Here is an 11,766-nt window from a genome sequence, read left to right as displayed (position 1 = left end):
TAAAACGCTGTAAATAATATTATTAATTCAGAAAAGTGAGTGGAGCAGGCACTTATGTTGGTAACAACAAGAGATGAAGTGAATAGAAAAGTGCCAGAAGACAATAGAGAATAAAAAAATTTGAATAAAAATTAAACATTTTTTATTCTCTATTGTCTTCTGCCACTTTTCTATTCACTTCATCTCTTGTTGTTAATAATATTATTACGCCATTGAATTGCCATAAATTATATGCCTGCACATTTCTGATGATGCCTATAATAGGCTCAGTATCAATGTGGTCCGCTTTATTCCATAGGCGAGCTATAGTGAGTCAAAAAGCCCGCCGAGAAGGCACCTCGCGTGGTAAAAGCGCTTCTCAGCGAGGCGCCTGCCACGCACAAGTGAGACAACTCTTTTTTCTTTTTTTTTCTTTTTTTTTTTTTTTTTTGCGTGTTAAAATGCGCATGCGTCAATGCAGAATTACCAGTTTGGCAAAAAAAGAAAGAATTGTCCGAGTTAGATATTTTGGTATTTTGGGAGTGATTTGCTAAAATCACTAAATTTTACCTAAATGATACATAATTATACAGTATTATTATATGGTGAGTCAAGGTCAAATTGTTATAACCGCGTGAATAACAATGATGATTTTTTTTATTGTATGCATTTTTGCGGAAAAAGCGATATCTATAATATTTGTCTTTTTTTTCCAAAACTAGTATGGCATGTTTTATGAGAATAATCTCACAACCCTGGCATATTTACCCGCGGGAGTTGTCTTGACAAGTTGTGGTAAACAGTAAACAGAAGAATCTTTGAGTTGGGATTCTCTACATTTTTTTATTGGAAGTAATCTTTCCTATCTTTACATTTATAACTTACAAAGGTGTGAAAAAGGATACTTACCTTTTATTTCACCAATAGTTACAGACATTTTGAGGATAGTGTCAGCAGCAGCCGAGTGAGTGACAGTACCTTGAAGTTGAATTGAAAGTAATGCATCATTGTCATTGTCATTATATTATTATCTGACTGCTGATTTTTAAACCAATTGTCAATGATTAACCGATGCCAATACGGCACGGTACCATAATGATTTTCCCGTCTAGAATTCACACCTTAACAACCAAATAGAACAATTGTCATTCATAAGGGGAGGAGAGGGCACTAATAGAATCTAACACATTTGTGCAAAGGCAAATGATTACAATGAGGAGGTAGTTGCATGAAAATTTGAGATTGCAGCAATTGTTTTCAAAATAGTCTCATGCTATTCTGCAAGAAATACACTTTTCAATGGTACCAAAATTATGACAATGTGACAATTAGAACCAAAGTTACGGGATTATTAGTCCGCAAAAGTGGACCAAAATACTTAATATAATTTAAGAGGAAAAAAGAAACTAAAACTGTGACCAGAGAGCAACCGAAAAGCGGGGGAAATGGAAAATCACGGTTATTTGGGGTGGAATACATATAAAACCATATATCAAAATGATCGCAAAGGAAAGACGAAGCAAATTTAAAAAAAATTAAATGATTATTATGCAATATTATGCAACGTCATGCAATTACATAACCCTAGAAAATGAAAAAAAAAGACGCGAGGAACGGATAATAACTTTAAAAACAGATTTGAGGGTGGTCTTCTTCCAGAGCATGCTTACAATACTATGGCTATGATTAATTTTGAACACAAAAATTGTTAAAACAAGAGGAAAGGAGCGTAAACGTATGAATTTAGACACTAAAGTTGTGTCCTTGGGGAAGGCACTTAATATTTGGCATTGGCAAATGAGCAACAGACGAAAGATGACTGGTATTCGGAGAGAAGAAAAAAAAAACAAAAAAACAAATGAACAGGGCTAGAAATAAAGTTGAACAAGTGTCAGTAAATGCAACTTGCAAATGTACTGCCCAATGTTTTTGCATCCTTGGACAAGACATTTGGGCACCAACAGTACTCGGGAGAAACAAGCTTGCCGCTTTATATATGCAAACATGGTCAGTGATAAAAATGCAAAATTAAAAACAAGAACTACATAAGAGTGGTAGAGAAAACTTAACCTGAAAATGCAAAATTGAATATTACGTAACATATTACATAATAACAAACAATAAGCCGATAAATACCGACACTTTGCAAACTTTCTGCAACATAGGCATGTCATATATCAAACTGAACATCTCGAAGAGATGTATCATATGACTAACTATTAAACTACATTAAAATTGAAATGAACTTTAGAAAATTTGATAATTGCTTTGCATTCAACATCACTAAGAGAACAGATTAAAGGGTACTCACGTACTGACTCGCTTAAATCCATAAGATGGCTGATATGTGGCAAAAGACAGAAGACAACAAAATCTAGGCACTCTGGGTTGTTGGCTGCATGGAATGTAGACACAGGCAATATCCAGGTAATGATACTGAATAAATACATCGAAGTCCAAGCAATGATACAGAAGTAGTTGGGGGAGACTGACGATCGAATTCATGTTGTTACTTCAATTTCATATTTAAAATACAAGGCAGATTATTGGAGCTGGAGGAGGCAGTCGACGGGAGTTGGAGGTGGCAGACAATCAAATTCATGTCGTTATTTCAGTCTCATATTTAAAAATACAAGACAGACGACTGGAGTTAGAGGCTGCAGACGACTGGAGTTGGAGGTGGCAGACAATCAAATTCATGTTGTTATTTCAATTTCATATTTAAAAATACAAGGCGGATTATTGGAGCTGGAGGAGGCAGATGACGGGAGTTGGAGGTGGCAGACAATCAAATTCATGTTGTTATTTCAATCTCATATTTAGAAATACAAGGCAGATTATTGGAGCTGGAGGCGGCAGACGACGGGAGTTGGAGGTGGCAGACAATCAAATTCATGTTGTTATTACAATTTCATATATTCAAAAATACAAGGCAGATTATAGGAGCTGGAGGTGGCAGACAATCAAATTCATGTTGTTATTTCAATCTCATATTTAAAAATACAAGACAGACGACTGGAGTTCGAGACGGCAGACGACTGGAGTTGGAGGTGGCAGACAATCAAATTCATGTTGTTATTTCAATCTCATATTTAAAAATACAAGACAGACGACTGGAGTTCGAGGCGGCAGACGACTGGAGTTGGAGGTGGCAGACAATCAAATTCATGTTGTTATGTCAATTTCATATTTAAAAATACAAGGCAGATTATTGGAGCTGGAGGAGGCAGACAATCAAATTCATGTTGTTATTTCAATCTCATATTTAAAAATACAAGACAGACGACAGGAGTTAGAGGCGGCAGACGACGGGAGTTGGAGGTGGCAGACAATCAAATTCATGTTGTTATTTCAATTTCATATATAAAAATACAAGGCAGATTATTGGAGCTGGAGGAGGCAGACGACTGGAGTTGGAGGTGGCAGACAATCAAATTCATGTTGTTATTTCAATCTCATATTTAAAAATACAAGACAGACGACTGGAGTTCGAGGCGGCAGACGACGGGAGTTGGAGGTGGCAGACAATCAAATTCATATTGTTATTTCAATTTCATATTTAAAAATACAAGGCAGGAAATGAAACATGAAAATGTGGTGTCATAATGAACGTCTGACTCTGAAAACAAAAAAAGTACTTCGATTATGATTAAATCAACAAAATTAAAAGTTATATAATAATTTTTGTTGTGGTAAAGAGTAAAGTAATGAATGAAATATACTTGAATTGGCTCTATCATGCTATTCTGTATTATTTGTATTGAAATTAACCACATTAAATTAAACCAACACACTTAACCTGCAGAACAAACAAAAATAAAAGATAAAAAATAATATCAGTGGAACATAATTTTTAGTTGTCCGGTATCATCCCAGTTAAAAAGTCATTTCAGTTTCAACATTCATTCATAAAATAAAACTAAAATTATGGATGGGACTATTTTCAGTCTTTTTACAGCAATTATTTAGCTTGAAATTATTTATACAAGTCACAAAAGCAAACGCAGTCGATAGTTTACAGACTGCACTGTACACAGGAGACTCGGGGATACATCGAGAGGCAATCCTGGTTGGCCGTCGCCAACTTCATGAACACGCATCGTATTTAAAGTCACTAAAAGACGCTTTCGCCAGCATCAATCACCACCAAAATTCACACAAATAGAGAAAAATGGTTGGCGAATAATATAACATTAATTAAAAATAGGTAATATAATGAAAAATGTATTTAAAATGAAGTTAAAACTTACCAAATTTTCAAACAGCTGGCATCTGAACAAAGAATGAACGGATTAAAAATCTGAAAACGCCGCCTGATGCGCTGGCTTCTCCTCTTTAAAATGAGACAGGAAGTGACGAAATTAGTGCACAGGAAGCGATTCCACGGCAATGGAAGTAAAACTATGTTCACCGGTAAACACAATTTTCACTCCAGAGCCGTAACATCGATATCGGGGCTCGATCAGCGGCTCAGCCACGGGCGATGCGACTACCTACAATGAGGTATCAGTATCAGTATGACTAATATTAAATATTTGGGGAGACCTTCCATAAGCTACTACATCCCAAGTATTCTTGTTCTAGCAGGGCGTTTGGGAGGGGGGAAACTTTCTTTTTTTTTTTTTAAAGTCTCCCCCCTCCCAAACTTCCTACACTAGAACTTCTAAGTAGGGTTTGGGGAGGGGGGAGACTAAAAAAAAAAAGTTTCCCCCCTCCCAAACCCCCTACTAGAACAAGAACTTGTTGGGATGTAGTAGCTTATGGAAGGTCTCCCAATATTTGCATCTTATGGGACAACGCACCTGATGGTGTCAGTCTTCCGATCAATATTGAGATCTTTGAAGGTGGGAAGTAGGCATAATTTTTATTTTGGTTCGGTTACGTAGTTCAACAGACTGACTTCCAGTTTGTAGTGAAGGATACGAACATTGGTTACAAGTATGAATTATGACTATGAGGTGTTTTGGAAATGGTACAAGATGAATCTGAGAAAAATTGCTTGATGCCAACTTAACCCTGGGTCACCGGTCAAGTCTTTATAATCAAGATATTTTTTTTCAAATAAGAAGACCTTTAAATGAAATAACATTGTCTTTTTTTCAAAAATTGATGCCGAAAATAATGTTACAGATGTCAGCTTAGAAAATGTATTTGCCTTTTCGTGGCATATCTGGTATACTAGGACAGGAAAATCAGATTAAAAGATTTCCCTACGATTTGAAGCGAATCAGTCCAGAGGTCAAGTAGGTACCATGCATTGTGCATTCTTTATCAGTCAAGCAATTTTTTCAGCTCACATTGGTTTCAAAATTTTATTGATTACAGCATGTCAACAGGATACACTGGCCTCAAAATTCAAAATCATGATTACTTCAAAGTTTTAGAATGAGACAACTCATACAAAACATTTGTAAGACCTGTTCTGGAATATGCTTTCACTGTTTGAGATCCCCACACCCAAAAATACGTCTCAAAAATAGAATCAGTGCAAAGAAGAGCTGCACGCTACGGCCTGAACATACATCACAACACCTCAAGTGTATCAGACATGCTAGAAAAACTACAGTGGCCGAAATTAGAACACCGCAGAAAATCAGCAAGATTAACAATGCTATTGCTATTTAAGATCAAGCACCACCTCGCTGAATGCCCAGTCATCAAGAAAAAACTAATACCAGCACCTTTGAGACAGAGAAGAGGTAACAACAACCAATACAGCCTCATAACACACAGAACACAATACCGTGGTTTTTCCTTCTTGCCACGCACTGCCAGAGACTGGAACCAGCTTGACGCTTAAGTGACCGAAGCCTCTATAATTGATGCTTTTGTGGCAAGTTGCTATGCAAATACTTAGACCTTACACAAACCATCACTGACCAATGTTGACGACCCCTGAATGTCCCTGGAAATTGATTTTAGACTAACGATTATAAACAAGGAATACAGAGAGATTAGAAAGCAGTTTCATATTTGCCATAATAATCAACCAATTGATTGTGGGCAATCAAAGGAAGAAGAAGAACTCTTCTTGGGTAGGCTCACGGTGACTCACAGGCAAATTTTCTGAAGCTGACATTAACAAGGGACAGAGATCAATCCTGGGTGAAGACTTGAGGGAATGTACTTTGGGGTAAACTAGTGTCCTATCCAAGGGGTAGCAAGCATTTGCTATTGTCTGTTTCACACCATAGAAACCAAGATAAACTCCAGCTAATGGCTCTGAGGGACTATTTTGACGATTGACATAGAGCAAAATAGGTCTCTTCTATGAGAAATATTTTTCACGCTCTTATTGGGGTCTGACAAAGAAAAGATTAAGTTTGAGAGATTTTGCACCTTAAGATAATAGGGCCATTCCATGTCAAGAGGACAAAATTTTCGAAAATTGGGAATCACACCCCTTTTGATTTTCCTCAAATTGGCTCAAATGAAGATACTTATGAGACATGAAGAAAACGAAATTTTCAGCATGTTTCTGTATCTGTATGGTTGGTGCTGAAGAAACCAATGGTCAGGTTGTATTTCAGCGGCGTCCTCATTGGGCGTAGGCCCATGTCAGTCGGGCCTTGAAATCATTTAGGTGTGGTGCCATGATGACCAGTTCATCCAGCCCATTCCACTCCGAGATAGTTCTAATGAAGAAAGAATTTTTGTAGTTTTGTGTTCTTGTCTGTGGGATTTTGAAGCAGTTCGAATTGTTTGTGACGTATCTCTCAATGGGGTTTTCGGTTATGTGGTTGGCAAAAGTGAGTGCTCGGATTTTTCTTTTGTTTGGTCGTGGCGTGAAAAAGGAGTCTGCCTTTATTGATGGTATTTGATCTGTTACAATCTTGAACATGAATGACAGACAGGTTTCTTTTCTTCTTTGTTGGAGGCTGATGAGGTTTCTTTCTTCTAACATTTTTGTCATGCATCTTTGGGTTCTGCTCTTATAGTTCCCAGTTATGAACCGGGCGCCTTGTCTATGGACTCTCAAGTTTTTGAATATCCTCTTTCAGGTAGGGGTCCCAAGCAACTGCTCCGTATTCCAATTGTGATCTCACAAGTGCGAGGCAAAAACGCTATTTGAATTTTTTACAGTTTTTTTAAATTTTGTCTCGAAACGTGTCAAAAATCAAATTTGCCCGTGGCTATAACTTTATTATTAATCAAGCAAAATCTCTCAGATGGGGTAATCCTGTACAACTGTTAGCATAGGTTACAATTATTTGAAAGAAAATGAATTTTTTTTCCAACTTTTGGCGTTATCTACCCTTGATTACTGCAATGCTCTGCTCTTAGACACTCCAACAAATTGTATAACTGATAGAATGCAGAAAGTCAAAATAGGCTGGGAGGGGGAGGGGTGTCTAGATTAGTGACCTAATCTACAGAGCATACAAGGTCCATATGTAGGTCTCTCCGTTGGCCTCCTGAGCCTCCTGAGAGAGATCGGAGTTAAGAATTGCCATAATGGCATTCAAATGCCTAAATTATATAGCGCAATCTTATCTCTTAGGGATTCTTGAATTGTATAAACCACTCCAATCCAATATGAATGACTTATTAATGTTCCCATTTATAAGCTACCTTTAGCTGAAAATCTTTGTCTGTCGGGACTTCAAAAGTATGGAACAAATTAGTCTTGACAAAGAAATCAAAGTCGACCCAAACTCAGTGTTTTAGGAATCTTCTGAAAATATTCTTATTCAGCTTTTGATTAGTAATAGCTCCACCTGAATACGTTATTCTCTGCTTGAAAACATCAGAAATATTAATGGCCAAATTGAATTTGACAGAGAAATTGATATATACCAAAATGAAGTCTTAGGCACATTCATTTGTTCTCACCACACTCATAGTCGTGATTGTCTTGATGCACAGAGTTGTGACTTAATGACAAGATGAGACAAGACAATAGTTTTAGCATTTTGTATTTCCAATTGTCTTTGAATGTGTAGTGTCTTAGAGCCCTTTGAGAATTATGTGCTTTGTGAAAACTAATTATTACAATACATTTTCTGATGACAAATTGTATTTCATTTCAGAATTGGCAAAACTGACTTATCACAACCATGTCTCAGCAGGGAGCCGCACTACAGAGTTACAACAATGAACTTGTGAAATGTAATCTACGTATTATTTTCTCTTTGTTCATTGATTTTTTTGTTTGTTGTTTTTTTTTTTTTGTTTCCTTTGCTCTGGTTTTGAGGACAATTATAATTTGTCAAAAAATATTTCGAACCATACATTATTTTTATTGATTTTGTAACTAATTGTTACTGATTTAATTAATGATTTTGATTTTGATTTGTCACAGATACGTTAAGAGCCTATTTTATCGTTCTATGTTACACTAAAATTAATTTCAGGCATTGAAGAGTTGTGCAGCAAAAGAGATGAGCTTCACAGATCCGTCTTACAAGAAGAGGAGGAAAAACAAAAACTCCAAAATGATATACGTCTATTAACTGAACGGTTAGCGAAGGTCAATGAAAGTTTGGCAAAGAAGATGGCCTCACGAAATGAATTTGACAAGACCATTGCTGAAACAGAAGGGGCCTACATGAAGGTACCTGTAGCTATGTTTTTATTGGTTATAGATAAATATGTAATTGTTTATATTGTGCATTTCGTCTGTTCAATGCACAACATTTTAAAAATTTTATCAGTAAGTCATGCGGAAACAATTTTCCATTTTATGCAGTTCGCATTGGCTGTCAGATGCTCTTTCTGCTATGATATTTTAAAAATATTTGTACTGCCTACAACCATCCACCCACGCATATATTACTCCAGTGGGGTGCAGTGTGTGAAGAGCCTTTTTAACACATAATTCTAGGGCTAAAGTTGCCACCGTCCAGTAACTTACTATGTTTAACAATGCTTGACCTTTTTTTTTTTATGAGACTAGACACTGCACCTCTTGGGCATTTACACAACACATCTATGAATTTATGTATGTAAGACATTGCTGCTTTTTTACAGATGTTTTAATGTCAGTATGAAAGAAACTGTAACAATGACATAGTGAAGAATCGCTTTTGAGATAAGTTGAAGGGGACTATTTGTTAATTTTCTCTGGTTTTAGCTCGTTTCAATTAATTGTAACGTTTTGTAACATAGTGAAATGTGTTGCATGGAAGTTTAGATACTTGGTGCTGCATCTTATTTTACAAACAAATCCTTTTTTTTTTTTTTAGTATTAAGAGGTTTGTTTATAATGTTTTTAAGCAGATCATCAAAATAAATACTAAATATTGCAAAGCTTTCACTAGGAGGATAATAGGTAGATTCTTATAGTCACCCCCCCCCCCCCTACAATAAATAGACTCTTCTTTATAGTCAAAACCCATTCCCCTTCTTCCCCCAATCCCATCCAATAATAAATAGATGTTAGTCATTATCAGGTCTCCCCCTCCCCCCTCATACTTACAGTAACAATCCCCGCCCCACCCCTGATTTATCAACACAATGCTGTGAATTAAACTTCCTTTATTCTTTCTATCCTCCAGATTCTGGAAAGCTCTCAGACGTTACTCAATGTTTTAAAACGTGAATCCCAATCCCTGAAGGAGAAATCCAATCCAGCACCGGGAGCTCCGTCTCAGAGAAACACGTTACAGATGTAGTCTTTGTAGTAGTCCGTCTTATATTTATTTATAACTAATATCAGGAATGGATACATTTTGTTTGACCTTCATTTGAAATCAATTTTTAATTCACAGATGGGAGACAAAAGAAAATCATTCTCACAAGAAAAAAAAATCACAATTATTGACGAGAATTGACTTAAACCAATAAGACCTGAATTTAAAGTAATATAATTAAAGATTTTTGATAAAAATTTTCCTCCTAACATTTATTCACATTTTTTTTGCCAAGTCAAGAAGAGAAAAATATTTGTGGCAACTTTTGTTGCTTTACAGTCGAGTGCATTTAAAAACTGCTCACCATCTCTCCAACAGTATTTCAAAATTATTTGTTTTTGGAAAAAGAAGAATGCTGTTTATTTTATTTGGAAACTTGATATTTTATCTCAAAATTCATTGGTTTAAAAGACGAAAGAAATTTATAGATCTCTTATTTGTTGACTGATTGATATTTAAATCTGATGTTGAATGTATGTATTCATGTCAAAGGTCAAAATCAGGAGTTGTTATTTTTTTTCTTTTGTTGAGTTATTATTATTCATCCCTCAGAAGGTCAAACCAATTTTGACTTGTTGACACGAGTTTTGTGATATACTGTAATAATATTATGTATGACTGTAATACTATTGTGTATGAAGGTTGTCTGTAAAGTTTGATTTAATGGCCATTTGAATTTGGACATTACAGTCCAGCAAACTATAAATTGAAGAGAGAATCGAATCTTAACCCCTCCCCCCCCCCCCCCCCCTCCTCCATATTAAAAATTTTAAATTGAGCTTTATATAGCGCAATATCCACTAAATATGCTCAAAGCGCTTTAGAAGGGGTCCCTGGTCAACAGCAACATTTAACATGTAGGACGGGACATGATGCCTGTTAGGCGATATTACCATTTTTCAGACCAAGACAACACTGTTAACAGCCATGTACTCATTTTACACCTGAGTACGGTGAGAGAATGTGAGTGAAGAGCCTTTTCCAAGGACTCAACTATGCGCTGAATGCGAGGCTCAAACCCAGGACCTTCCGATCCGAAAGCGAGTGTCATACCACTAGACCACATAGCCGCACATATCTTATTTAAAGTTGCTTTCCTTTGTAGATAAACTGCAAATAATGAGTTGTCCTTCATTTTTGTATTTGAAGCGTGTTTTCCAATGTGCTTTGTGCTAGTGAATTGAAAGATGTGTTTCTTGGAGTGGAGTGTAAAAGTTAAAACTTATTTTATGCTGATTTGGGTTTAAACATAAGTGACACACGCCATTGTAAAATTTAAAAAATCAAAACGAAACAAGTGTCATTGTCTCGTGGCATTTGAGGTTCTGTTGCCGAGTCAGAAAATTATGACTTTCTTTTTCATGATGTAAATTTTCTTCAAATCAATGAATAACTGAAGTTTTTGTTTTTAGAATGATGAATTGTTTTGTGTTCATTCTTTTAATGATTTCCGCAGAATATTTTAATACTAAAATAATTTTCTGTAATTTCAAAATGAATGTTTGACACTCTTACTTCTTTGCTTGTAAACAATTCTATATCCTGTTGTTTTTCTTAACTCTTAATGATGTGAGCATAGAAGTCAAGAAAGTATTTCTTATGAAACATTTAATTGTCATTTGGTTCGATTCTCTAAATCCAATGGGGACAATTCCTTGTGGACAGGGGAAGGAATCCTTCATAAGGGAGATTATCCAAATTTTCATTTTGAAGTCAACACTGAATTCCTGAAACTGGCCTACACAGATTGTTTCTAAAACCAAAACAACACAATCAAAAAGAAAGAAAATGCAGTAGAAGTACTGGGTGGGCTTATCTACTATCCCCGTATATCTCTTTTCCAACTTGCATTTTGTCTTTGTCTTGGAATGAGATAACTTGGTTTTGTCCTGTCTCTGGCTGGGGGAGGAGGGGGGGAATCAAATGCATAGTTATTGTTTTGAAAGATGATTGTAAATCATCTCTCTGTTATGTAGTGTTATATTTGCTATTTTGAATGTATAAGATAAGCATTTGAGTGTATTCCTCTTAGTGGGGACTTGTGCTTGTGCCCAGATGAGACTTATTGGTGATCTCAAACTAAGTACTTCGATAGTGTGCTCTTGGAATCTACATCTGATCCCTATTTGTTCCCAGTCCCCCTTACTTATTCTTT

General features: G+C 36.0%; 1 protein-coding gene across 3 annotated transcripts; it reads left to right on the top strand.

Moving 5' to 3' along the window:
• Positions 1 to 749: 749 nt before the first annotated feature.
• On the top strand, positions 750 to 11,106 carry LOC144968914 (microtubule nucleation factor SSNA1-like). 3 transcript variants are annotated; one of them, XM_078907764.1, is made up of 4 exons: positions 750 to 943; positions 8,010 to 8,088; positions 8,334 to 8,533; positions 9,477 to 11,106. In XM_078907764.1, the coding sequence occupies exons 2-4, from the start codon at positions 8,037 to 8,039 to the stop codon at positions 9,591 to 9,593; spliced, it is 369 nt and encodes a 122-aa protein (XP_078763890.1). In that variant the 5' UTR covers positions 750 to 943; positions 8,010 to 8,036; the 3' UTR covers positions 9,594 to 11,106. The 3 variants fall into 3 exon arrangements, with proteins under 3 accessions (XP_078763890.1, XP_078763899.1, XP_078763908.1); XM_078907773.1 differs by having other exon boundaries at positions 752 to 975; XM_078907782.1 differs by having other exon boundaries at positions 757 to 831.
• The last annotated feature ends 660 nt before the right edge of the window (positions 11,107 to 11,766 follow it).

This window comes from Berghia stephanieae, chromosome 1 (genome assembly GCF_034508935.2).
Source record: "Berghia stephanieae isolate SIO BIC M18660-M18661 chromosome 1, UCSD_Bste_1.3, whole genome shotgun sequence".
In the NCBI taxonomy this organism is placed as follows: Eukaryota; Metazoa; Mollusca; class Gastropoda; order Nudibranchia; family Aeolidiidae; genus Berghia; species Berghia stephanieae.
This window is presented reverse-complemented; position numbering and strand designations above follow the sequence as displayed.

Coding starts and splice junctions, on each gene's coding strand:
- LOC144968914 (XM_078907764.1), top strand. CDS start 8,037: ATGTCTCAGCAGGGAGCCGCACTACAGAGTTACAACAATGAACTTGTG. Junction 8,089..8,333: donor CAACAATGAACTTGTGAAAT/GTAATCTACGTA, acceptor AATTAATTTCAG/GCATTGAAGAGTTGTGCAGC. Junction 8,534..9,476: donor CAGAAGGGGCCTACATGAAG/GTACCTGTAGCT, acceptor TCTATCCTCCAG/ATTCTGGAAAGCTCTCAGAC.